At 41.7% G+C, this 27,973-nt stretch overlaps 2 protein-coding genes across 3 annotated transcripts in view; one reads left to right on the forward strand and one right to left on the reverse strand.

The window, feature by feature from the left end:
- Positions 1-362: 362 nt before the first annotated feature.
- rsrc2 (arginine/serine-rich coiled-coil 2) lies at positions 363-12,411 on the reverse strand. Of its 2 annotated transcripts, none has more exons than XM_079552721.1 (10): positions 12,289-12,411; positions 11,752-11,890; positions 7,983-8,023; positions 6,988-7,139; positions 6,780-6,911; positions 5,100-5,216; positions 3,816-3,901; positions 3,482-3,732; positions 2,246-2,335; positions 363-936 (listed from the first exon to the last, which is right to left on the reverse strand). In XM_079552721.1, exons 1-10 carry the CDS (start codon positions 12,292-12,294, stop codon positions 751-753), a joined length of 1,200 nt encoding a protein of 399 aa, XP_079408847.1. In that variant the 5' UTR covers positions 12,295-12,411; the 3' UTR covers positions 363-750. The 2 variants fall into 2 exon arrangements, with proteins under 2 accessions (XP_079408847.1, XP_079408846.1); XM_079552720.1 differs by having other exon boundaries at positions 364-936; positions 3,482-3,747.
- A 2,751-nt stretch (positions 12,412-15,162) lies between these two features.
- kntc1 (kinetochore associated 1) overlaps positions 15,163-27,973 on the forward strand; it is a 68,846-nt gene continuing 56,035 nt past the window's right edge. The window contains exons 1-11 of the mRNA XM_079551591.1: positions 15,163-15,254; positions 18,113-18,253; positions 20,595-20,715; positions 20,778-20,893; positions 22,032-22,107; positions 22,178-22,255; positions 22,326-22,360; positions 22,431-22,541; positions 22,617-22,707; positions 24,033-24,085; positions 27,838-27,950. Coding sequence (XP_079407717.1) covers positions 18,125-18,253; positions 20,595-20,715; positions 20,778-20,893; positions 22,032-22,107; positions 22,178-22,255; positions 22,326-22,360; positions 22,431-22,541; positions 22,617-22,707; positions 24,033-24,085; positions 27,838-27,950 — 923 coding nt within the window. The 5' untranslated portion in view covers positions 15,163-15,254; positions 18,113-18,124. The remainder of the gene's footprint in view (positions 15,255-18,112; positions 18,254-20,594; positions 20,716-20,777; positions 20,894-22,031; positions 22,108-22,177; positions 22,256-22,325; positions 22,361-22,430; positions 22,542-22,616; positions 22,708-24,032; positions 24,086-27,837; positions 27,951-27,973) is intronic.

Here is a 27,973-nt window from a genome sequence, read left to right on the forward strand (position 1 = left end):
AATGACAAAAAATTGATAAAAAATGGACGAAAAAATGACAGAAATGTGACAAAAAAATGACAAAAAATTGACCCAAAAAAAGCACAAATGTGACAAAAAAAATGACAAAAATTTGAAGAAAAAAAAAAAATGGACGAAAAAATTTCAGAAATGTGACAAAAAATGACTAAAAAGTTTCAAAAATGAGTTGAATACCCAACAGAAAAATGATGGGAAAAAAATTCTGATGACGTGAGGAAAAAAATCCTCTCGGTTCAGGCGGGAGTTAAATTTGGCATGATCAAACCTAATACTTTAACGATGTAAGACTTCCCTGCTGAATAAAGATTAGAATAAGGATGTACAACATAAACATGTTTATTGAAAGCACGTCTGAAACAGTCCCAGTGCAGCGAGTAGTCGTCATGTCACAGATAAACCAATCATGAATAAATGTACTTTTCAAATATCGAAGCGTGTTCTTTGCACATATCTCAGCTGCCGTTGCTCAGTCTATGTAAACATCATTTAAATAACAGTTTAGTAAATGTTCAAACGGTCACATGAACAGAAGTTAAAATAGAAAAAATACTACATTATTAAAACAAGTCTTTGACCAGCATCAGTATGACTGACGTACAGTTTGTAAATGCTGAGAGAAATCAGCCTTTCCATATTTACACAGACATCGCGTCACAGGTTATAAATACACCACAGATCCATGCAGGCTGAAGGAGAAAGCAGTCCCTTGATCATGTGTCCCACGCGCTGCTACATCTGCTCCGGCCCCCGGGAGAAGGAGGAGGAGAAGCCCAGCCCCATGCCCCTCTGCGTGTGCGTCTGTGAGCGGGCCATCTCGTACTGCACGTCCAGGTTCCTGAACATCTCCTCCTGCTTCTGCAGAGTCTTCAGACCATCCTCATTCAGAGGCGTGGCAGTTTCCTCCTCCTCTTCTCCCTGTGCAAGGAAACAGACCCACATGTTCACATTCAAATAAACCAGACCCACATGTTCACATTCAAATAAACCAGACCCACATGTTCACATTCAAATAAACCAGGAGGGAGATTTTCATCATCCCCAAAACCTCAACATTGTACCTAAAGTAAAGGACTATTTTCTGCAAAGGTTTTACATCAGAGGTTCTCAGGCGGCTTTGGGATCCACCTTTACCCTCGGACCCAAAGAAAACTGTAATTTATCGTATAAATATTTCCCTTTAAGACTGAAATTATGATCAAAACAACCCAATAACATTCATTATAACAGACACAGTTAGTGTTTCTACGCAGTTTCAGATGGAAAATGTTGAATAAAAGTTCCCTTTAGACTCACGACCCACTGAAAATGGCTCCGTGACCCACTTTTGGGTCCCGACCCCCCAGTAGAGAATCACTGTTTAACATCACATATGACAGAACGGGATGTTCTGACAGGACATTAACCTCTTAACTTCCGCCTGAACCGAGAGGTGCTTTTTCCTCACGTCATCAGATTTTTTTCCATCTTTTTTTGTTGGGTATTCAACTCATTTTTGTAACTTTTGTCATTGTCACATTTTTGTCATTTTTTTTAATCACATTTTTTGGTCATTTTTTGTCAAATTTTATTTTTTTTGTCAAATTTTATTTTTTTTGTCAAATTTTATGGTCAATTTTTTGTCATTTTTTCGTCAGTTTATCAATTTTTTGTCATTTTTTTGGTCAAATTTTTGTCAATTTTTTAATCAAATTTAGTCAATTTTTTTCGTCAATTTTTTGTCAATTTCTTGTGACATTTTTGCCACTTTTTCATCAATTTTTCATCACTTTTTTGTCAATGTTTTCTCACTTTTTTGTCCCATTTCCATCATTGTTTTCGTCTCAGCTTTTTTCCAGAAGCTTTTGGACTGGGGTAAAGCCAAACTGGAGAAAATGTGCTCGGTTCAGGCGGGAGTTAAGGGGTTAAAATACTGACACTATTTCTCACATTTTTAGAAAACTTTAACAAGTATTTGATCTATTTTTTCATCTTGGGGGCCAGAGGTTCTGTGCTGGAGGGCCGGATTTGGCCCACGGGCCTGACGTTGCCTACCCCTGAAATAAACTAAGCTAAAAATATAAAGTAGAAACAATTGCTCGGGGTAATTTGAGTTGGTCCAGATTGAACAGGGATAGACAAACATAAATGGTCCTTAAGGTTCATCAGATCTTTCACTTTGAGCCAAACTGAGCACATGGATTAATATAAAATAATATAATTGTAATGTTCTTTGACACAGACTTACCTTTATGCCCATCAGCTTCCGAAATTTAACATTTTGATTTTTATTCCCAAAATTCAGCTTCTCCCAGAGCTCTGCCGACTGGGACTTGTCCTTTAAACAAGGAAATACAATTTAGTTCAGAACATTTGATGCCAATGCCAACCATTAGAATCAGTGGAACCAGCTGGACAGGCTTTTCCTGGACGTTTTACTTTGTTGTGACAGTGGAAAGTTCAATGGTTTGTGTCATGTGTCTAATACTGAGCTAATACTAATACTTAGCGCTGCAGTTTGGAATCAGAAGCACCACGTTCGGTCAGACTGTGTTGTCTGTAAAGGGGACGCATTATGGGAACAGGATCCTCAGTCCATGTAAGTTATAATTGTTTCTGCCGAGGGAAGATGGAAAAGAGCATGTTTGCTATAATCGGGCATATTTACACTGTAATTACAGATGCTCATTAATATGCACTGTCCCTGCTAAATAAATAAAAAATAATAATAAAAAATAAAAAGGTTTATTAGGTTCTACAGGTATCAAAAAAAAAAAAAAAAAAGGATCAAAAGCAGGAACTGAAAATGAATATAAATCTTTATATTCAAGTTTTGATGTTGTTGGTTAACAACATTTTAAAGAAATAAAGTGAAACAGAAATCAAAAAAAAAAGAAAAAAGTGGAAAAATTTGGTAAAAATGTAGTTATTGAAAAAAAAAAAAAAAACGTACAAAAATTTTGAAAAGCATGTGGAAAATTTGGATCAATTTGGGGGGAAAAGGGGGAAAATTTGGGGCAATTTTTTTTTTTTAATATTTGGAAAAGATGGGGGAAAAAACATTAATATTGGGGGGAAATTTGGGGAAATTGTGGGAAAACAAAGGTGAAAAACGTATTTATCTTTTAAATGGGAAAAAATGTAGGAAATTTAAGTTTAACTTTCGGGAGAATTGGGGAGATAAAACTTGGAAAGTGTTTTTTCTGCCCTTTTGTAGTGAAAGGAAGTTTCCTGATTGTTTCACCTCAAACAAAAAATCCAAATGCAAAATAACTTAAATGGAAGGAAAAGGAATAAATTAACATTATTGATCTGTTTTCTGGTTCTATACGAATATTACTTTAGTATAGGTATTGAATCGAAACGAAAATCGTCCCCAGCCCTAAACCCGTGGGACGCAGTCGCCGACTCCTCCTTCTGGAAGTTGTAGCTTTAAGTGGTGAAAGTCCAGCTGGTTCTGGCTGGACGTAAAGAGAAGTCTCACCACTCCTTCCTTCTTCTTCCCCTGCCAGAGCATCTTCCTCTTCTTCTCCTGCTCTGCGAACTTCATGGGGTTGACGGCCGCGGGGTTGTAGTAGCTGGGCACCGCGATGCCCGTCTCCGCCAGCGTTTTGGCCTGGAGCGCGGCCATCTGCGCCGCCATGGCGATCTGCGGCGTGACTTGTGTTCCGGAGGCCAGCAGAGCCGCCACGTCCAGGCCCGGGGTCGTGGCCACGGCAGCGGCGGCCGCGGCGGCTGTAGGAGCAGCAGCTGGGAATTAAACACAGTTTGACAACACGTGTTTGTTTCTGAACGATGCGATACTGAGCGCGACTCACCTGCAGCGATCTCCTGGTGCTGCTGGTGCTGCTTCTCTATCAGGTCCTTCTCCTTCTGCTCCTGCAGCTTCTTGGCCCGTTCCAGTCTGAGGCAGAAGCACTGGGGTTAAAGACGGTTCAGAATAATCTCCTGGAATATTTGCAGTAGTGTTGATCAACTAATAGAAGTAATAAGCGTAGAATTAAAAAAAATAAAATCATGGTTTGATTCTAACAAACTCACCCCAAATTTAAGTAAAACTAAATTAACCTCTTAACTCCCGCCTGAACCGAGAGGATCTTTTTCCTCACGTCATCAGAATTTTTTCCCATAATTGTTTTGTTGGGTATTCAACTCATTTTTGTAACTTTTTTTGGTCATTTTTTGTAACATTTTTGTCATTTTTTTGTCAATTTTGATCACATTTTTAGTCATTTTTTTGGTATTTTTTGGTCAATTTTTTGTCATTTTTTAAATCAAATTGTTGGTATTTTTTGTTACATTTTGCTCATTTTTTGGTCATATTTTTGTAATTTTTTTGTCACATTTTTTTGTACATTTTTTGTCAATTTTGATCACATTTTTATCCCATTTTTTTGGGTAATTTTTGGTCAAATTTGTGTCATTTTTTTGTCCATTTTTTAAATAATTTTTTTGGTATTTTTTGTTACATTTTGCTCATTTTTTCTTCCATTTTTTGTCAATTTCTTGTGACATTTTTGCCACTTTTTCATCAATTTTTCGTCACTTTTGTGTCAATGTTTTCTCACTTTTTTGTCACATTTCCATCATTGTTTTCGTCTCAGTTTTGTCGCTATTTTCACAGCTTTTTTCCAGAAGCTTTTGGATTGGGGTAAAGGCAAACTGGAGAAAATGTGCTCGGTTCAGGTGGGAGTTAAGGGGTTAAACTCACTGACCTTGTAGATTATCAAACAGCCCAAATAATGTTCAGAGTACAGCAGAATACCTTACCAAACAATATACGAAAACATTTTCTCACAAAATTTGTACAGCCTCAGGAGTACTTATGACCATAAATTTACAATTAGCAATTTTTATTTTGAGTTTTGAGTAACTATATTGGAACAGGAAAGTGATGTTATCAATCTGTTTTTGAAATAGGGGGTGGGGTTTAATAAGTTAATTTTCTCCTCACTCCTTTTGGGACATTTGTATTTGGCTTTTCAAGGGAACTGGCAGGTTTGCTTTTGTCTTTTTGATTTGTACCAGCCTTTACGTTTATAATGTTGTAAAGGTGTGTTGTCTTGCTCACATGTTCAAAATAAAGTAACGAGTGTCTGTACCTCCGGGCCAGGGCCTCCTGTGCGTCCATAGCCGTGTTCCGGCCTCTGAAGTTGGGGGGGCTGGGAGTGCGACTTCGACTCCTCCGACGCACTTTCTCTGGTCTCTTCTTCCGCTCCCTGGTTCAAAGAGAACAATGAAGGAGTTCAGACAAGAAGCTTTTGTCACAATGTATCAAGAATCACATTTCTGACACCATTATTGGACGTCTTTATGAAGAAATAATTAGACCATAGTTCATGTGAGCTGGAAGAGAAGAAACATGGGGAACAACTGGGAAAGTTTGCTGCAAAACTGGGAGGAAAAAATTAGAAAAAAGTGGATTTTTTCCCCCCCCAAATAGATTTTTTTTTTTTCATTTTCCTCCAAAATTTACTCAAATGTTCCTCAGTTTTATGTGTTTTTTCCCCCCAAAACATTTTCAATTTTCCCCCCCAAATTTACCCCAATTTCCCCCCTCTTTAAATCGTGTTTTTCCCACAAGTTTTCCAAAATCTTCCCATTTTCCCATGGAATAAAAAAACATATTGTCACCACTTTCGGACGCCTTTATGAAGAAATAATTAGACCATAGTTCATGTGAGCTGGAAGAGAAGAAACATGGGGAACAACTGGGAAAGTTTGCTGCAAAATTGGGAGGAAAAAATAGAAACAAATTTAGAAAAAAGTGGACATTTTTTTCTCCCCAAATAGAGTTTTTCCCATTTGCCCCCCAAAATTTACTTAAATGTTCCTCAGTTTTATGTGTTTTTTTTTCTCAATTATCCGCCAATATTCCAAGTTCTCCCCCAAAACATTTTCAATTTTCCCCCTCTTTAAATCGTGTTTTTTCACAAGTTTTCCCCAAATACATTTTTTTTTTTGCCCCCAAATTTTCCCATTTTTTCATGGAATTAAAAAAACATAGTGTCACCATTTTTGGACGCCCTTATGAAGAAAGGAGGAGGAGGAAAAAAAAAAAAAAAAAAAAAAAAGAAAATAGAAAAAAGGGGAATTTTTTTTTTTCCCAAATCGATTTTTTTTTGCCCCGAGTTTTTCCCATTTCCCCCCAAAAATTACTCAAATGTTCCTCAGTTTTATGTGTTTTTTTTACCTTTTTCTCAATTTCCCCCCAATATTCCAATATTTTCCCCCAAAACATTTTCAATTTACCCCAATTTTTTCCCTCTTTAAATCGTGTTTTTTCACAAGTTTTCCCCAAATACATTTTTTTGCCCCAAAAATTTCCCATTTTTCCATGGAATAAAAAACATATTGTCACCATTTTTGGACGTCTTTATGAATAAATAATTAGACCATAGTTAATGTGAGCTGGAAGAGAAGAAACATGGGGAACAACTGGGAAAGTTTGCTGCAAAATTTGAGGGAATTTTTTTTGAAAAAATTGGGGTTATTTTTTTGGGGGGAAAAATGTACTAATATGGAAATATTTGGGGCAAAAATCGTGAAAAAAAATGTGTTAAAAATGTAGGGAATTTCTTTTTTTGTGTGTTTTTTCTGCCCTTTTGTCATTAAAGGAAGTTTCTTTGTTGCTTCGCCTCAAACAAATAACACAAATGCAAAGAAGTGAAATGGAAGGAAATGGATTAAATTAACATGATCTGCTTTATGGTTCTAAAGGACAAATAATGTAGTATCCGTGTTGAAAACCAAGTATAAAAGTGAGAGGAAGGAGGAGGAACCTGCTCTTGCTGCGGCTCTTGCTCTGATGCCGGTGTTTGGACCTGGAGCCTGATCTGGACCTGGCCTTCTTCTTTTTCTCTCTGCTGCGAGACCTGGACTTCCGCTTGTCCTTGCTCTTGCTGTGATGGCGCCTAAAAGCAAAACAGGCCCCATTCAGACCTGACGATCCTCCCACACGTGCTGCTCCTCTGCGGACGGGACACTGACCTCTCTCGGGACAGGGAGCGGGACGGGCTGCGCTCTCTGGAAGCCTTTCGCTCTTTCCGCCTCGATCGCTCCTCCCCGTTCTCCGACTGTCTGTCTGGGTCCTCGCATTTTTTGTGCGATTTGGAAGCCTTGTCGTGGTCCCTCTTCCGTGCCTGTTTTAAGAAGAAGTTGTCTCTTTCAGGAAAATAGTGCAACAAAAAAAGTTAGTACCAGGGCCGAGAGCAGACGGTATCAACATTGTTGACAACCTGGAAAAGTGCTTTCGATTAATATGCATTTAAAACTAAAGGTGTTTTAGGCATCAGCTCCATAATTAAAGTATTTATGTGAGACACCCCAAATGCTTATGACAAATGATCAGGCCGGGATTTCAAATCATTAATTCTTTAGATGTAAACCTGTCCATATAAACATTAATAACACACTTTTCTTCTGTAGAAAAATGTGTTATTATTATTAAACCGACAGGTTTATTCATCAGAACTTAAACGTTTTGCAGCAAAGTGACTTCTTGTTTCTTAAGCAGTCGTTTCCCCCCAGGGACAAACTAAAGATTTGCCATAAGAATCCAGTTTAGGGGTTAACTTAGCATTAGTCAAATCAAATCCTTGTTTTTCTACAATGCAAAGTGAGACAAACAGAATCTAAATGCAGATAGTTACCTGTCCCCGTAGAAGACATACTTTTTGCTATGTCAGCAGGGTCTTCAGTTCAGTCTCTTCGTGCATTAGCACGCTGAGTATGATTTATTGTACAAATGTTATCATTTGATCTACACAAATTCCAACATTAATTGGCACTATTTGATAAAACACATAAAGCTACTCTTCATTACAAAATAATAAAAGAAAAAAAAGATGGAAAAAAAACAAAACTCCTGACCAAATGAGAGCTCATTACTTCTGTAAACATACTCACCTCAGTCTTAAGCTCAAAACTTCTAACAAAGATGTAAATATTCTATTCAAATGACAACGTAAAAAAGTGTTATTTACCTCTTTGCTCCGGCTGCGACTTCGTCTGTGTTTTCTGCCACCTGGACACGGCAAAAATAAACCATCAATACAACCGAGTTAAAGGAACAGGCACCGTTTTTACATTCTGAGATATGTTCTTAGCTTAGACGAGTTCATGTGTACCTGTCTGGTCTTCACGCGTGTCCTCAGTCACGTAAACACAGCACAGACGGCGTTAGCATTTAGCCTCTGCTCCTCTAGAGCTCCAAACCAGGTGAAGTGGATAAAAAGGGAACTATATTTGTAAGGCGTAATAATACCAGGAGTACCGTAAATGCTCTAATATAGACCTAACCCTAACCCGGGGCCTTTATTTACTCAAGGGCATCTGGGACCAGGCCTTTATTGGAACCAGGCCACAATTAGAGACAGGCCTTTATTTCTATTTGAGCAAAACAGACGACCAGGAAAATTAAGAAAAACGATATTTTTGTCCATTTGCACCTAAAATATTAGGTTCATTTATTAATTAACATTTCAAACCCTCTCCCAGCGGATGGAACATTGACGCCTTTTATTTTGTCGGGACAACAGGAAGTGTTTCGTTGCTGTTAGCGGAGCTTTGACATCAATGTCACTGCAGGTTTCTGTTTCGTTTTTACCGCGGACCGGATTATTTGTTGTTATCTTGTGTAAAAGGCGAGTTTAGACGGAGCGTTTGTGTTTGTGATCGATCATGAGACTGACCCGAGAGAAGACGAGACGCTCGCGCTGATGGGAGGAGTTATTTTGAGGCGTGGGACTGACCTGCACACGGAGCAGCTGGACGTGCTTTGAAGACGCGATGGCAACTTTATTAAAGCCCTGGAGGGTCACACAACATTTGTTGTTTGCCCTGTTTCGTCACAGGAGGTTTGAAAAGTGGCTAAATCTGTGTCAAAGTTATGCTCGGATCAGCTCCTCCGCAGCGTCCCCCTCGGCCCGGATTCCCGTTTGTTACTTCCTGCACGTGAGTTTTCATTTACACCATCCATCCATCCATCCATTTTCTTCCGCTTTATCCGGGGCCGGGTCGCGGGGGCAGCAGTCTCAGCAGAGATGCCCAAACTTCCCGATCCACACACACCTCCTCCAGCTGTTCTGGGGGGACCCCGAGGCGACACCAGGCCAGCTCGGAGACATAGTCCCACCACCGTGTCCTGGGCCTTCCACGAGGCCTTGTCCCACTAGGACATGCCTGGAACACCTCCCGCGGGAGGCGACCAGGAGGCATCCGAAACAGATGCCCGAGCCACCTCAGCTGCTCCTTTCAACGTGAAGGAGCAGCGACTCTACTCCGAGCTCCTCCCGGGTAACTGAGCTCCTCACCCGATCTCGGAGGGTGCGCCCAGACACCCTGCGAAGGAAACTCATTTCGGCCGCTTGTATTCGCGATCTTGTCCTTTCGGTCATGACCCAAATCTCATGACCATAGGTGAGGGTGGGAACGTAGATCGATCGGTAAATCGAGAGCTTTGCCCCGACTCAGCTCCCTCTTCACCACGACAGACCGATACAGCGACCGCATCACTGCTGACGCCGCACCGATCCGTCTATCGATCTCACGCTCCATCCGTCCCCCACTCGTGAACAAGACCCCGAGATACTTGAACTCCTCCACTTGAGGTAAGGACTCCCCACCGACCTGAAGAGGGGAAGCCACCTTTTTCCGGTGGAGAACCATGGCCTCGGATTTGGAGGTGCTGATCCTCATCCCAGCCGCTACACACTCGGCTGCAAACCGCCCCAGAGCGTGCTGAAGGTCCCGGTTCGTTGAAGCCATCAGAACAACATCGTCCGCAAACAGCAGAGATGAGACTCTGAGGCTCCCAAACCGGACACCCTCCGGCCCCTGGCTGCGCCTAGAAATTCTGTCCATAAAAGTAATGAACAGAACCGGTGACAAAGGGCAGCCCTGGCGGAGACCAACACGCACCGGGAACAGGTCTGACTTACTGCCGGCAATGCGAACCAAGCTCCTGCTGCTCATACAGGGAACGGACAGCCCTTAGCAGAGGGCCCCGGACCCCATACTCCCGGAGCACCCCCCACAGGGCACCACGAGGGACGCGGTCGAACGCTTTCTCCAGATCCACAAAAAACATGTGGACTGGTTGGGCGAACTCCCACGAACCCTCGAGTACCCGATGAAGGGTATAGAGTTGGTCCAGTGTGCCACGACCAGGACGAAAACCGCATTGTTCCTCCTGGATCCGAGGTTCAACTATCGGCCGGATCCTCCTCTCCAGCACCCCGGAATAGACCTTACCGGGGAGGCTAAGGAGGGTGATTCCTCTGTAATTGGAACACACCCTCCGATCCCCCTTTTTAAAGAGAGGGACCACCACCCCGGTCTGCCAATCCAGGGGCACTGTCCCCGACCGCCACGCGATGTTGCAGAGACGCGTCAGCCAAGACAGTCCTACAACATCCAGAGACTTAAGGTACTCAGGGCGAATCTCATCCACCCCCGGAGCCTTGCCACCAAGGAGCTTTCTCACCACCTTGGTGACTTCAGCCCCGGTGATGGGCGAGCCCACCTCCGAGTCCTCAGCCTCTGCTTCCTCATCGGAAGACGTGACGGCGGGATTGAGGAGGTCCTCGAAGTACTCCTTCCACCACCCGACGACATCCCCAGTCGAGGTCAGCAGCCCCCCACCCGCACTGTACACAGTGTTGGTGAAGCACTGCTTCCCCCTCCTGAGGCGCCGGATGGTTTGCCAGAATCTCTTCGAGGCCGACCGATAGTCTTCCTCCATGGCCTCCCCGAACTCCTCCCAGACCCGAGTTTTAGCCTCCGCGACCGCACGAGCTGCAGCACGCTTGGCCTGCCGGTACCTCTCAGCTGCCTCAGGAGTCCCACAAGCCAACAAGGCCAGGTAGGACTCCTTCTTCAGCTTGACGGCATCCCTTACTTCCGGGCGCCACCACCGGGTTCGGGGATTGCCGCCGCGACAGGCACCAGAGACCTTACGGCCACAACTACGAGCAGCCGCATCGACAATGGAGGAGGAGAACAGAGTCCACTCTGACTCCATGTCCCCCGCCTCCCCCGGAATCTGGGTGAAGCTCTTCCGGAGGTGGGAGTTGAAGACCCCACTGACAGAGGGATCCGCCAGACGTTCCCAGCAGACCCTCAGACCTGTTGTTGTTGTTGTTGTTGTTGTTGTTGTTGTTGTTGTTGTGAGGGTCATTTACACCAGTATGAGGCAAATTCCTAACATGGGGAATATTTCTACCTCTATAGTTTCTAATAAAAGCCCCGGCCTGTTTTAGAGACCGGCTTTAATTTGCCTCCGCCAGCCGCGAACCCGGCCCCTGTCGGAGACCCGGCCTCTGTCGGAGACCCGGCCCCTGTCGGAGACCCGGCCCCTGTCGGAGACCCGGCCCCTGTCGGAGACCCGGCCTCTGTCGGAGACCCGGCCTCTAATGGAATACAGGCCAGTATTAGAGCATTTACGGTAGTTCGACAACCGTGCAGTAATATCTTCACTTTACTGTACTGTGTTCCTTATTATTATTATTACGCCTTACAACATAGTTCCCTTTTTATCCGCTTAGAAAATCCACATTGTTTAAATTTCAGCTCGGTAGCTTCTATCTTCACCTGGTTTGGAGCTATAGAGGAGGAGAGGCTAAACGCTAACGCCGTCTGTGCTGTATTTACGTGACTGAGGACACGCGTGAAGACCAGACAGGTACACATGAACTCGTCTCAGCTCAGGTAAGAACACATGGTGCTTGGGTAGACCGTTAAAGCCGCACTCACGTTTCCTGTCCTTGGAGCGGGACCGGGAGTGGTGCCGTTTGGAGCTGCGGGGGGACCTGCTGGGCTCCATGCTGAAGGACTTTCTGTGTCCCGCAGGAGAAGATCCTCTTTTCACGTCCGCAGAGTCACTGTCACTGGCCTGAAACCAGGGGAGAGGAAACATAAAAGCCCGAACAACCGAAACAAACATCGACAACAAATATCCCATCGAACTGGGATGGAGAAGAAGAAGCTGCATATGTTGGAAATTATAGTCTTTGTTTCGAAATGTTTGCTCATTATCAAACCTGTATTATTACACCGACATGATTTCTAATATATATGTTAAGACACAGAAGAAAAAAAAACATTAAAAGCATTATAAAACCCCACATCGCTACATTTCTGTTGTTGTGCTGCAGCTGGGCCTGAAGCTAACGGTGCTAATGCTAATCGCCATTTTTAGGAAAAGACATTCATACATAAACTGTCCCGGTTAACGCGGACTAATCAATCCAAACCACGAGGGTCGTTTATATTGTTTATTCCTGAACTCACCGACATATTACGTGCCGGACTGGCCTCTTGTTTTGCTTCTGTGTCACGAAAACCGTGTTTGGTCGATCCTCCGTCTCCGCAATGACGACGGAGAGTTCAGCGGCTCTGACTCACGGCCCGGGGCGCCAGGTTCAGTCTGTGCGTCTACGGGGCTCGTCGAGGGTCACGTTTCATTAGATCGCGATTTATAATCATGTTTAACCTCTTGCCACCCGCCTGAACCAAATGCATTCTGTCCTCTTTTTGGCTGTGTAACGCCTCATTTGAAAGCTAAGACCCACAAAAGTTGTCTTTTTCCTCGCGTTGTTGCTGTGTTGTGTCACCTTTTGTATGTTTTCTTTTCTTTTTCATTTTTGTCACATTTTTGTTGAATTTTTGTCACATTTTTTGAATTTTTGTCATTTTTTTGTTGAATTTTTGTCACATTTTTGTTGAGTTTTTGTCACATTTTTATTGAATTTTTGTCACTTTTTTGTTGAATTTTTGTCACATTTTTCTTGAGTTTTTGTCACATTTTTGTTGAATTTTTGTCACATTTTTGTTGAATTTTTGTCACATTTTTGTTGAATTTTTGTCATTTTTTTCTTGAGTTTTTGTCACATTTTTGTTGAATTTTTGTCACATTTTTGTTGAATTTTTGTCATTTTTTTGTTGAATTTTTGTCACATTTTTGTTGAATTTTTGTCACATTTTTGTTGAATTTTTGTCATTTTTTTCTTGAGTTTTTGTCACATTTTTGTTGAATTTTTGTCACATTTTTGTTGAGTTTTTGTCACATTTCTGTTGAGTTTTTGTCACATTTTTGTTGAATTTTTGTCATTTTTTTGTTGAATTTTTGTCACATTTCTGTTGAATTTTTGTCAATTTTTGTTGAATTTTTGTCACATTTTGTTGAATTTTTGTCATTTTTTTTGTCACATTTGTCACATTTTTGTCACATTTTTTTGTCACATTTTTTTGTCACATTTTTTTGTCACATTTTTGTTGAGTTTTTGTCACATTTCTGTTGAATTTTTGTCAATTTTTGTTGAATTTTTGTCACATTTTGTTGAATTTTTGTCAATTTTTTTCTTGAGTTTTTGTCACATTTTTGTTGAATTTTTGTCATTTTTTTGTTGAATTTTTGTCACATTTCTGTTGAGTTTTTGTCACATTTTTGTTGAATTTTTGTCATTTTTTTCTTGAGTTTTTGTCACATTTTTGTTGATTTTTTGTTGAATTTTTGTCACATTTTTGTCACATTGTGGTTGAATTTTTGTCACATTTTTGTTGAATTTTTGTTGCGTTTACATCCTTGCTTTCTTCTTATTTTTGTGTGGCTATTTTGGTGTTTTTTCCCAAGAAGCTTTTTGATTAGGGTAAAGCCAAACTGGAGAAAATGGGATCCGTTCAGGTGGGAGTTAAGAGGTTAACCGATTGAAATAAATGAATAAACTCTTTAAAATCTTGACATTAGGTAGATATGAAGAAAGTGTTGGACACTGAACTAATACAACTAGGCCTGATGCCTTTACATTCTTTGAGATATCGGTACTTGGTTTTCGATACCGATACTAAAGTATTCGTTTGCTTTTGTATCATTTGTTTGAGGTGAAACAACCCCCAAAAAAAGGACAGAAAAAACACTTTCACATTTTCTCCAAGATTTTACATATTTAAAAAAAATAAAATAAAAAAAAACGACCCCCATTTTCCCCTTTTTAAATCGTGTTTTTTCCCCAAATTTTCCCCAAATAGATTTTTATGCCCCGAGTTTTTCCCATTTTCCTCCAAAAATGTACTCAAATGTTCATCAGTTTTATGTGTTTTTTTCCTGTTTTCTTTTTTCCTCAATTTTCCCCCAATATTCCAATTTTTCCCCCAAAACATTTTCAATTTTCCCCTTTTTTTTTTTCAAATTTACCCCGATTTTTCCCCTCTTTCAATCATGTTTTTTCACAAGTTTCCCCCAAATAATTTTTTGCCCCAAAATTTTCCAATTTTTTCAATTATTTTTCCTATTTCTTCCCCCAAATTTACTCAAATATTCCCACTTGTTTCCCACTTGTTTCCCAATCCTTTTTTCTCAATTTCCCCCCAATATTCCCTTTTTTTCCCTCCAAAACATTTTCAATTTTCCCCATTTTTTTTCCAAAATGTACCCCAATTTTTCCCCTCTTTAAATCGTATTTTCCCCAAATATTTTTTTTTGCCCCAAAATTTCCCCACACATTTTTTCAAACATTTTTCCAATTTCTTCCCCCAAATTTACTCAAATATTCCCACTTGTTTCCCATTTTCTCCCATTCCTTTTTCCCTCTAAATTTTCCCCTAATATTCCCAAATTTTCTCCTAATTGTTTCCCAAATTTCCCCCATTTTTCCCCCCAACTTGTGTGTCACTTTTTGATCTTTTAATGTTGATGTTCAAAAAGCACAAAAACATGAATAAAATGTAATATTTCTTTTCGGCTCCCGCGATACTTTTATTTATTCGATACCCAACAGTGCCCAGCCCTAAATACAACTCTTGAACCATTGACCGTAGAAGGAGCGCTTTTAACCTTATATCTCACGGATCTGGCAACCAAGAGGATCCGTCACGCCCCTCATTGACGTTTTCCCTTAGATTAACTTTTCAGGATACCATTTTTTTTTTAACTGCAAATAAATGTCGCTTCCCTAACACGTCACATTGTCACATTTATACGCAGACAAATAATATTTTACTCATAAGAAGTTAAGTTACTGTTAAAAAAGCGTGATCGTTCTCTGTTAAGACATGTAACAGGGAAACACTTGGACTTTCCGCGCCTTCAAGACCAAACAACGGGCGGCACTTTCCCCGTTTCACTTCCTGTAACAACCCGCCAAATTCTAACGTGAAGCGGCGCAGCGCTCGGCTCGTTTTCAGGCTGAAATTTAGCTTCTCGCGTCAAAGTTCATGGTCGTGGAGGCTCGGACGCTTTTCAGCTCTCGGAAGAAGCGGTATTTAAACATTTTACCTCTAAGTTTGGGGATGTGGCGCAGCTGCAACGAACCGTGTGATCATAAACAGGCTCGGTCTATGTGGAGAAGGGTTCATATCGTTTATAACTTAGCCAATTACGAAGACTGGTTTAGAAGTGATATTTGGTCAGTGTCACACCTTATGCATGAAGAAGGAAAGTGATTAGATTATGAACGGGTTTAAAGGAATAGGCCACCGTTTTTACATACTAAAATATGTTCTTACCTCACTTTAGTCGAGTTAATATATCCCCGTCTGGTCTTTGTCCGTGCGCTCTGTCACGCAAACGGAGCACATACAGCCTCTCCCACATGTCATATAGCTCCAAAAAAGCTCACGATAGAAGCTACCAAGCTCTTCCACGTGTTCCCTAATTAAATAAAGTTACTTGAAGTTTTTTCATGCGAAGTATATTTACACAGAAATGTAACGTGTCGATTTTATAAGCAGATAAAAAGGGGGACTATATTGTAAGGCGTAATGATACGAGGAGTAAAACGTCCGCGCAGTAACTCCTAAAGCTTATTGACGGAAGTGAGCGGGGGAAGTCTTTAGGAGTTACTGCGCGGACGTTTTGCTCCTCGTATCATTACGCCTCACAATATAGTCCCCCTTTTTATTTGCTTATAAAATCGACATGCTACATTTCTGTGTAAATATACTTCGCATGAAAACACTTCACGTAACTTTATTTAAATAGGGAACACGTGGAAGAGCTTGGTAGCTTCTATCGTGAGCTTTTTCGGAGCTATGTGACATGTGGGAGAAGCTGCGTATGTGCTCCGTTTGCGTGACAGTGCGCACGGACAAAGACCAGACGGGGATATATTAACACGTCTAAAGTGAGGTAAGAACATATCTTAGTATGTAAAAACGGTGGCCTATTCCTTTAACAGGTTTAATTAGCTAATCACATAACATAACATAACATACCATGCTACCTTTTTGCTGGATTTTTGTCACTTTTTTGCAGGATTATTGTCACTTTTTTGCTGGATTTTTGTCACTTTTTTGCTGGATTTTTGTCATTTTTTTGCTGGATTTTTGTCATTTTTTTGCTGTTTTTTGTCACTTTTTTGCTGGATTTTTGTCACTTTTTTGTTGGATTTTTGTTATTTTTTGGCTGGATTTTTGTCTCTTTTTTTTTGCTGGATTTTTGCCATTTTTTGCTGGATTTTTGTCATTTTTTTGGCTGGATTTTTGTCTCTTTTTTTGCTGGATTTTTGTCACTTTTTTTGCTGGATTTTTGTCACTTTTTTGCTGGATTTTTGTCACTTTTTTGCTGGATTTTTCTCACTTTTTTGTTGGATTTTTCTCACTTTTTTGCTGCTCTTTTGTCATTTTTTTGCTGGATTTTTGTCACTTTTTTGCTGCTCTTTTGTGACTTTTTTCCTGGATTTTTGCCATTTTTTGTTGGATTTTTGCCATTTTTTGTTGGATTTTTGTCACTTTTTTGTTGGATTTTTGTCACTTTTTTGTTGGATTTTTGTCACTTTTTTGCTGCTCTTTTGTCACTTTTTTCCTGGATTTCTGTAATTTTTTTGCTGGATTTTCGTCATTTTTTTGCTGGATTTTCGTCATTTTTTTGCTGGATTTTTGTCATTTTTTTGCTGGATTTTCGTCATTTTTTTGCTGGATTTTTGTCACTTTTTTGCTGGATTTTTGTCACTTTTTTGCTGGATTTTTGTCATTTTTTTGCTGGATTTTTGTCATTTTTTGCTGGATTTTTGTCACTTTTTTGCTGGATTTTTGTCACTTTTTTTCTGGATTTTTGTCACTTTTTTTCTGGATTTTTGTCACTTTTTTTCTGGATTTTTGTCACTTTTTTTCTGGATTTTTGTCACTTTTTTTGCTGGATTTTTGTCACTTTTTTTGCAGGATTATTGTCACTTTTTTGCTGGATTTTTGTCATTTTTTTGCTGGATTTTTGTCATTTTTTTGCGGTTTTTTGTCACTTTTTTGCTGGATTTGTGTCATTTTTTTGCTGGATTTTTGTCACTTTTTTGCTGGATTTTTGTCACTTTTTTGCTGGATTTTTGTCATTTTTTTGCTGGATTTTTGTCACTTTTTTGCTGGATTTTTGTCACTTTTTTTGCTGGATTTTTGTCACTTTTTTGCTGGATTTTTGTCATTTTTTTGCTGGATTTTTGTCACTTTTTTGCTGGATTTTTGTCACTTTTTTGCTGGATTTTTGTCATTTTTTTTGCTGGATTTTTGTCACTTTTTTGCTGGATTTTTGTCATTTTTTTGCTGGATTTTTGTCACTTTTTTGCTGGATTTTTGTCATTTTTTTGCTGGATTTTTGTCATTTTTTTGCTGGATTTTTGTCACTTTTTTGCTGGATTTTTGTCATTTTTTTGCTGGATTTTTGTCACTTTTTTGCTGGATTTTTGTCATTTTTTTTTGCTGGATATTTGTCACTTTTTTGCTGGATTTTTGTCATTTTTTTGCTGGATTTTTGTCACTTTTTTGCTGTATTTTTGTCACTTTTTTGCTGGATTTTTGGTTTTTTTTTGCTGGATTTTTGCCATTTTTTGCTGGATTATTGTCATTTTTTTTGCTGTTTTTTTGTCACTTTTTTGCTGGATTTTTGTCAATTTACATCCTCATTTCCTTCTCGTTTTTTGTCGCTATTTTGAAGAAGCTTTTAGATTTGGAGAATTTGAAAACATGTTCAGGTGGGAGTTAAGAGGCTAAAAGGGTTCTTGATCTCTTATTTGCACAATGATATTTCTCAAAATCATCTTCAGGGCCAGAGATTCCGCACAATGCCAAGTTTGTATTTTGTGTTTTCAATTAAAAAAACCTAATAATTTCTTGATTGTGTTTTTTTTAGCAGTGACTGAAAATGGCCTTGTGGAGCGATGTCGAACTTCTGACCAACGAGGACACGAACACCGTGAGGCTGAGCCGGGAGGGAGACTGCAGCGGTCTGTACCAGGTGGACACTCTGGTGAAGATATCGGCCGTCAGCCAGGTGAATAACACAGCCGTCAGCCAGGTGGATAACACAGCCGTCAGCCAGGTGAATAACACAGCCGTCAGCCAGGTGGATAATACAGCCGTCAGCCAGGTGAATAACACAGCCGTCAGCCAGGTGAATAACACAGCCGTCAGCCAGGTGGATAACACAGCCGTCAGCCAGGTGGATAACACAGCCGTCAGCCAGGTGGATAATACAGCCGTCAGCCAGGTGGATAATACAGCCGTCAGCCAGGTGGATAACACAGGCAAGGCAAGGCAAGGCAAGGCAAGTTTATTTGTAGAGCACAATTCATACACAAGGCAATTCAAAGTGCTTCACAGTTGCATGAATATAAGAAAACAAATACAATCAATAAAAACATCAACATAGAATTAATCAATTACAGTAAGAGGCAAGAGTGCAGATAAGATTCTTTCAGTTATATGCATTTTTAAGTCTTGTTTTGACTCGCTCTGTCTTGAGCACTATTTCGCTCTGTCTTGAGCACTATTTCGCTCTGTATTGACACTATTTTTAGGTCTTGTTTTGACTCGCTCTGTCTTAAACACTATTTTTAAGTCTTGTTTTGACTCGCACTGTCTTAAACACTATTTTTAAGTCTTGTTTTGACTCGCTCTGTCTTGAGCACTATTTTTCTTGCTCGTTCACACAAAGTTACCTAACCTCCTTCTCCTCTGGACATCAACATAAAATTAATCAATTACAGTAAAAGGCAGGAGTGTAGATAAAATACATTCAGTCAAATGCACGGGCAAACGGAACTGTTTTCAGCCTGGATTTGAACATTGTCAGAGTTGAGGCCTGTCTCACATCTTCGTTAAGGCTGTTCCAGATTTTAGCAGGAAATCTATGAGCCTGAGTGAGTTTCAAAGTAACGGGACTGGAATGGAAACTAAAATGGTGCCCGTGTAATGTGAGGAAAACAATGGGGGGGGGAAAAAAGGAAGGTTTTATCTCCCCATTTTACTTCTTGCCACCTGCCTTAACCGAGCACATTTTCTCCAGTTCAGCTTTACCCAAATCTAAAAGCCTCTTGAACAAAGTGTCAAAGACGGCGACAAAATCAGGATGAAAATACAACAAAAAAAGAGCGACAAAAACACGACTAAAAAGTGACAAAAACGCGGCAACAAAAAAAGTCACGTGAGTTTTGTAGGTCTTAGCCTTACTCTGGCCAATAGGCTGTAAACTCCAGCCGAGAATCTTTTAGATTTGGGTAAAGCTGAACTGGAGAAAATGTGCTCGGTTAAGGCGGACGGTGAGAGGTTAAAAATACACTTCAGGCATGTTTTTAATGAGGGAGTGACAGAATAACATGATGTAAAGCTTGAAAAAGATGCCAAAAGTGCCAATGCAGAAAAGACAAAGGCAGTTATTCTAATTTACTGCGTTTACAAGATCCAAAATCTCCTCCGAAAAACAAGTCTTTGTAATGAATATGTCACAAAAGTAAAAACAGAAATTTAAACCAGGCTCCATCCGTCATTCAGCTTAATTGGGACTTTGGGCAAACATACAATGACCAAAAACTAGCAATTCAGCCTCAGCCAAAGTTACAGATTAGCATCTCTAAAACATTCCCCATTTACCTGCAGTGTCTCGCTCTCTCTTGTAATAAAATCAAGTTTACTCCTTCAGAGCTCTTTGTAATGAAGCTATTTTTTATGGCACTTTTGTTACTAATTTTAAATTTTAAATTTTACTGAAATTTGTCACATTTTTTACTGGATTTTTGTTACTTTTTTGTTGGATTTTTGTCACTTTTTTGCTGGATTTTTGTCACTTTTTTGCTGGATTTTTGTCACTTTTTTGCTGGATTTTTGTCACTTTTTTGCTGGATTTTTGCCATTTTTTGCTGGATTTTTGTCATTTTTTTACTGCTCTTTTGTGACTTTTTTGCTGGATTTTTGCAATTTTTTGCTGGATTTTTGTAAAAAAAAATCCTGGATTTTTGTCACCTTTTTCCTGGATTTTTGTCATTTTTTTGCTGGATTTTTGCCACTTTTTTGCTGGATTTTTGTCGCTTTTTTGCTGGATTTTTGTCACTTTTTTGCTGGATTTTTGTCATTTTTTTGCTGGATTTTTGCCACTTTTTTGCTGGATTTTTGTCGCTTTTTTGCTGGATTTTTGTCACTTTTTTTGCTGGATTTTTGTCACTTTTTTGCTGGATTTTTGTCACTTTTTTGCTGGATTTTTGTCACTTTTTTGCTGGATTTTTGTCACTTTTTTGCTGGATGTTTGTCACTTTTTTGCTGGATTTTTGTCACTTTTTTCCTGGATTTTTGTCACTTTTTTCCTGGATTTTTGTCACTTTTGCTGACTGTTGTTGCAGGTGGAAGGAAACCCTCGTCTGTCGTCCTCCAGTGGTTCCAGCTGGAGCATCGTTGTGGCCGACAGGACCATCGTTCTCTTCGACCAGAGCTACCAGACCGTCCTGCTGCTTCTGCACTTCGGTATTTCAATCAAAGCTCAAAGACTTATTCACGCCGCTCTGTCTAATCTCTGTGTTCTGCAGAAACGACAGTGGAAGCCTTTGACGTTTGCCACAATGGGCAGTTTTTAGTTGTGTGTGAACAAAACGGCAACTTGCATTTGGTTTATGTTCCGCACAAGAAGATCCTCCTCACCAAGGTAAGAGATGCCGAGTCTCAGGCAAAGTGCATTTATAGCTATTTAGCTTTCAAGTGTTTTAAAGGAATAGGCCACCGTTTTTACATACTGAGATATGTTCTTACCTAACCTTAGTCGAGTTAATATATCCCCATCTGGTCTTTGTCCGTGCGCTCTGCCAGGCAAATGGAGCACATACGCAGCCTCTCCCACATGTCATATAGCTCCAAAAAAGCTCACGATAGAAGCGACCAAGCTCTTCCACGAGTTCCCTATTTAAATAAAGTTACGTGAAGTGTTTTCATGCAAAGTATATTTACACAGAAATGTAACATGTCGATTTTATAAGCAGATAAAAAGGGGGACTATATTGTGAGGCGTAATGATACAGGAGCACAGCGTCCGCGCAGTAACTCCTAAAGACTTCCCCGCTCACTTCCGTCAATAGAAGCTGCGTGACTTGTAGAGAGCTCACAGAGAACAGTTGAAGAAGCGTGTTAACTTGTGAACGATGCCTTTCACGTGCATCGTGCCGGGCTGTGATAACAAGCAGAAAGTATATAGTGTAGTAATGTTTCACAGATTTCCAACTCACCCCGGACGACGACACAGGACTCAGGACCTCGACCATGAGGTAGGAATGCGCCAGCACTTTCCGAAAATATATTTTCTGCTTGTTGTAAAAGGCTCTGTACAAGTCACGCAGCTTCTATTGACGGAAGTGAGCGGGGGAAGTCTTTAGGAGTTACTGCGCGGACGTTGTGCTCCTCGTATCATTACGCCTCACAATATAGTCCCCCTTTTTATCTGCTTATAAAATCGACATGTTACATTTCTGTGTAAATATACTTCGCATGAAAACACTTGACGTAACTTTATTTAAATAGGGAACACGTGGAAGAGCTTGGTAGCTTCTATCGTGAGCTTTTTTGGAGCTATATGACATGTGGGAGAGGCTGCGTTTGCGTGACAGAGCGCACGGACAAAGACCAGATGGGGATATATTAACTCGACTAAGGTTAGGTAAGAACATATCTCAGTATGTAAAAACGGTGGCCTATTCCTTTAAGAACTCTTATCACTCAGACCCTGATTACTTTATTGAGAGACTCAGAATTAGTTGCTCTTGTTAACATGTCTGAACACAATGTTTTCTCAGACTCTGCTGGAAAACAAATCCAGTGGAAATAAAACGTATCGCTCCCTCATCGTCGAGGAGGACAAGGCGTCTCCAGGTAAAGCTCATACATGTGTGTTTCTTTCTGATGGATACAAAGTGCTTAGAAACTGTTTTTTCTCTTCCAGGATTATACCACATCTTCCTGCTGGTCAAAGATGGGTTTTTCCACATCACAAACTTGGCTTTGGCCAGGATGGAGTCGGGTAATCATCACTTACACACGAGACATTTTAATGGAAATCACTCATTAACGTGGAACTTTTCTAACCACAGCAATCGAACGAGTGGACCTGAGCGTTTTGAAAGAGGTAACTCCAACTAATACGCTTCTTCTTTCTTTCTTTGATGATGTTGATGAAGTCTGTTCGTTTTCCGCAGCTCCCGTCCGTCATCGAGGTCGGCTTTTACCCGACCGCAGAGCACCACGGCGAGGGCAGCAGCACGGCCGTCCTGTTCTCCTTAGGCCAGCAGATCCACCTTCTCATCGGGGTCAGGAGCTCCACCTCGCCTGATTATTTATTTACAATTACTTTTATTAACAATTCTCTCTTATCTTCTTTACAGGGAGATCAAGGAAACGTTTTATCAGGCTGGATGATGGATTCAGATGGAAAAATGTGTCTCGCTCACAGTGTCAGCGACGCTCTGATCCCAGGTCAGCTTCGTGACGACACAAAAGGAATCAAGACCATTTATGTGAAAGAAAACTAATGATTCCACACACACGCTTTAACGCGGCACATGTTCTCCAGTTCAGCTTTACCCAAATCTAAAAGCGTCTTGGAAAAAGTGTCAACAGAGCGACGAGAATGAGGGTGAAAACACAGAAAGCAGCAAAAAGAAAGTGATGAAAAAAGCGACAAAAAAACACTTCAAACATTTTATTGAGACGCGATGACTTGGCTTTCAAGTGAAAAAGCTTTCCAGTCCAGAAGCTTTTAGATTTGGGTAAAGCCAAACAGGAGGCGGGAGGCAAGAGGTCATTAGAAGCTTAGATGTTCTTAGTCCAATTTTTGACCAATTTTCTCAAGTTTTTCCCCCCCAAAAAATGTCAATTTTGGGGGAAATTTTCCTTTTTTTTTTGGTCACATTTTTCAATAATTTTTTTACCCACATTTTTCACTTGTTTATTCCAAATTTTTCTATCAGTTTTTTTCCTCAATTTCGCCCCAAATTTTCCCAGTTTTTTTCTCAAAATTTACCCCAACTTTTCCACACCCTTTTTTTTTTTTCCACTTTTCAGAAATTTTCCACATTTGTTCTAAAATTTTGTACATGTTTAAAAAAAAAAAACGGCCAAAATTTTCCTGTTTTTTCTCAAAATTTACCCCAATTTTTCCACTTATTTTTTTTTCCACTTTAAAAAAAAAACAATGCAAAATGTTTCTACTTTTTTCTCTTTTTTTTCTTCAATTTTTTCCTCAATTTCACCCCAAATTTTCCTAATTTTAACCCCAATTTTCCTTGTTTTAAAAAAAAAAAAAGTCAACATTTTTCCTCAATTTTTCCATATTTTTTTCAAAAATATTCTACATGGGTTTTTTTTTTTTGGCAATTTTTTTCCTCAATTTCACTCCAAACTTAAATTTTGTATTTCTTCTCAATTTTAATGCCCAACAGCATCAACACTTGAATATAAAGATTCTACTTTTCATTTCCTGCTTTCGACACGTTTATATGTCCGATCCCAGACTGACATTCTGTCACATTTTTCTCTTGTTTTCACAGTTCTTTTGTCTTTTTTGTATCTTTTTTTTTATTGTAATGTTGCTTTTCTGGCACTTTTTTGTGGCTTTTTTTTTCTTGTGTTTTCATCCTTGTTTTTGTTGCTGTTTTGACACTTTTTCTCAAGAAGCTTTTAGATTTGGGTGAAGCCAAACTGGAGCAAATGTGCAGGTTAAGAGGTTAAATAGCAGCTCGTTCACACGCTGTCATTATGTGGAGAAATCTCATATTTGCTGTGTATTGTTTGTGTCTCAGGAGTGAGGAAGCTGGTGGTTGTGGAAAGTCTCGTCTACGTCCTTGACACCGAGGTGAGTTCCTCCTGCTCTGACTCCGTCCTGGGGCCTCATTTATTAAAGGATTAGGCCACCGTTTTTACATACTGAGATATGTTCTTACCTCACTTTAGTCGAGTTAATATATCCCTGTCTGGTCTTTGTCCGTGCGCTCTGTCACGTGCACATACGCAGCCTCTCCCACATGTCACATAGCTCCAAAAAAGCTCACGATAGAAGCTACCAAGCTCTTCCACGTGTTCCCTATTTAAATAAAGTTACGTGAAGTGTTTTCATGCGAAGTATATTTACACAGAAATGTAGCATGTCGATTTTATAAGTAAATAAAAAGGGGGACTATATTGTGAGGCGTAATGATACGAGGAGCAAAACGTCCGCGCAGTAACTCCTAAAGACTTCCCCCGCTCACTTCCGTCAATAACCTTTAGGAGTTACTGCGCGGACGTTTTACTCCTCGTATCATTACGCCTCACAATATAGTCCCCCTTTTTATCAGCTTATAAAATCGACATGCTACATTTCTGTGTAAATATACTTCGTATGAAAACACTTCACTTAACTTTATTTAAATAGGGAACACGTGGAAGAGCTTGGTAGCTTCTATCGTGAGCTTTTTTGGAGCTATATGACATGTGGGAGAGGCTCCGTTTGCGTGACAGAGCGCACGGACAAAGACCAGACGGGAATATATTAACTCGGCTAAAGTGAGGTAAGAGCATATCTCAGTATGTAAAAACGGTGGCCTATTCCTTTAAAGGGATATTTCAGGATGTTTGACATAGGGCTTCATTTCCTAGTTATCCAGAGTGATTTCTGGAGATATTTTTATTCAAGCAGTTCTTATATTTGAAGAGTTTTGTGGTGCTAGGCTAGTGCTAGGCTAGTGCATGTCTATGGTATCAGCTAGCCTGCATTAAAAACAGCCTGACCCGCTCCACAGAGCACCTGAGGCAAATCACTTATAACACAAGACTAACCATAGGCCACCCGGACACTGACCTCTCCTCACTCCCACCACCCGGACACTGACCTCTCCTCACTCACTCCACCCGGACACTGACCTCTCCTCACTCACACCACCCGGACACTGACCTCTCCTCACTCACACCACCGGGACACTGACCTCTCCTCACTCACTCCACCCGGACACTGACCTCTCCTCACTCACTCCACCCGGACACTGACCTCTCCTCACTCACACCACCCGGAAACTGACCTCTCCTCACTCTGAATTTTTGTCACATTTTTGTTTGAATTTTTGTCACATTTTTGTTGAATTTTTGTCACATTTTTTGTTGAAATTTGATCACTTTTTGGTTGAATTTTTGTCACATTTTTGTTGAATTTGTGTCATTTTTTGTTGAATTTTTGTCACATTTTTGTTGAATTTTTGTCACATTTTTTTTTGAAATTTTATCACTTTTTGTTGAATTTTTGTCACCCACACACTGACCTCTCCTCACTCACACCACCCGGGCACTGACCTCTCCTCACTCACTCCACCCACACACTGACCTCTCCTCACTCACACCACCCGGACACTGACCTCTCCTCACTCACACCACCCGGACACTGACCTCTCCTCACTCACACCACCGGGACACTGACCTCTCCTCACTCACACCACCCGGACACTGACCTCTCCTCACTCACACCACCCGGACACTGACCTCTCCTCACTCACACCACCGGGACACTGACCTCTCCTCACTCCCACCACCCGGACACTGACCTCTCCTCACTCACTCCACCCGGACACTGACCTCTCCTCACTCACACCACCCGGACACTGACCTCTCCTCACTCACACCACCGGGACACTGACCTCTCCTCACTCACTCCACCCGGACACTGACCTCTCCTCACTCACTCCACCCGGACACTGACCTCTCCTCACTCACTCCACCCGGACACTGACCTCTCCTCACTCACACCACCCGGAAACTGACCTCTCCTCACTCTGAATTTTTGTCACATTTTTGTTTGAATTTTTGTCACATTTTTGTTGAATTTTTGTCACATTTTTTGTTGAAATTTGATCACTTTTTGGTTGAATTTTTGTCACATTTTTGTTGAATTTGTGTCATTTTTTGTTGAATTTTTGTCACATTTTTGTTGAATTTTTGTCAAATTTTTTTTTGAAATTTTATCACTTTTTGTTGAATTTTTGTCACCCACACACTGACCTCTCCTCACTCACACCACCCGGACACTGACCTCTCCTCACTCACACCACCCGGGCACTGACCTCTCCTCACTCACTCCACCCGGACACTGACCTCTCCTCACTCCCACCACCCGGACACTGACCTCTCCTCACTCACTCCACCCGGACACTGACCTCTCCTCACTCACACCACCCGGACACTGACCTCTCCTCACTCACACCACCGGGACACTGACCTCTCCTCACTCACTCCACCCGGACACTGACCTCTCCTCACTCACACCACCCGGACACTGACCTCTCCTCACTCACACCACCCGGACACTGACCTCTCCTCACTCACTCCACCCGGACACTGACCTCTCCTCACTCACACCACCCGGACACTGACCTCTCCTCACTCACACCACCCGGACACTGACCTCTCCTCACTCGCACCACCCGGACACTGACCTCTCCTCACTCACACCACCCGGACACTGACCTCTCCTCACTCACTCCACCCGGACATTGACCTCTCCTCACTCACACCACCCGGACACTGACCTCTCCTCACTCACACCACCCGGACACTGACCTCTCCTCACTCACACCACCCGGACACTGACCTCTCCTCACTCACTCCACCCGGACACTGACCTCTCCTCACTCACACCACCCGGACTCTGACCTCTCCTCACTCACTCCACCCGGACACTGACCTCTCCTCACTCCCACCACCCGGACACTGACCTCTCCTCACTCACACCACCCGGACTCTGACCTCTCCTCACTCACTCCACCCGGACACTGACCTCTCCTCACTCCCACCACCCGGACACTGACCTCTCCTCACTCACTTCACCCGGACTCTGACCTCTCCTCACTCACACCACCCGGACTCTGACCTCTCCTCACTCACACCACCCGGACACTGACCTCTCCTCACTCACACCACCCGGACTCTGACCTCTCCTCACTCACTCCACCCGGACACTGACCTCTCCTCACTCCCACCACCCGGACACTGACCTCTCCTCACTCACTTCACCCGGACTCTGACCTCTCCTCACTCACACCACCCCACACTGACCTCTCCTCACTCACACCACCCGGACACTGACCTCTCCTCACTCACACCACCCGGACTCTGACCTCTCCTCACTCACACCACCCGGACTCTGACCTCTCCTCACTCACACCACCCGGACTCTGACCTCTCCTCACTCACTCCACCCGGACACTGACCTCTCCTCACTCACTCCACCCGGACACTGACCTCTCCTCACTCACACCACCCGGACACTGACCTCTCCTCACTCACACCACCCGGACACTGACCTCTCCTCACTCACTCCACCCACACACTGACCTCTCCTCACTCACACCACCCGGACACTGACCTCTCCTCCCTCACACCACCCGGACACTGACCTCTCCTCACTCCCACCACCCGGACACTGACCTCTCCTCACTCACACCACCCGGACACTGACCTCTCCTCACTCACACCACCCGGACACTGACCTCTCCACCCGGACACTGACCTCTCCTCACTCACTGATAAATGAGGCCCCTGAACTGAACTGAAAGTAACTCTTGTCTCCGCCCGTGCTGACAGGACGTCCTGAGTCTGTGGGACCTGAACGTCTTCGTGATGATCCACTGCTGGCCTGATCTGACCGTTCACGACTTCGAGCTGACGAGCGAATGCGGCGCCGCGTCCGTGGTGTCGTACGTACTCGTGATTTCATGTG

The sequence above is a fragment of the Gobius niger genome, assembly GCF_951799975.1.
Source record: "Gobius niger genome assembly, chromosome: 1".
In the NCBI taxonomy this organism is placed as follows: Eukaryota; Metazoa; Chordata; class Actinopteri; order Gobiiformes; family Gobiidae; genus Gobius; species Gobius niger.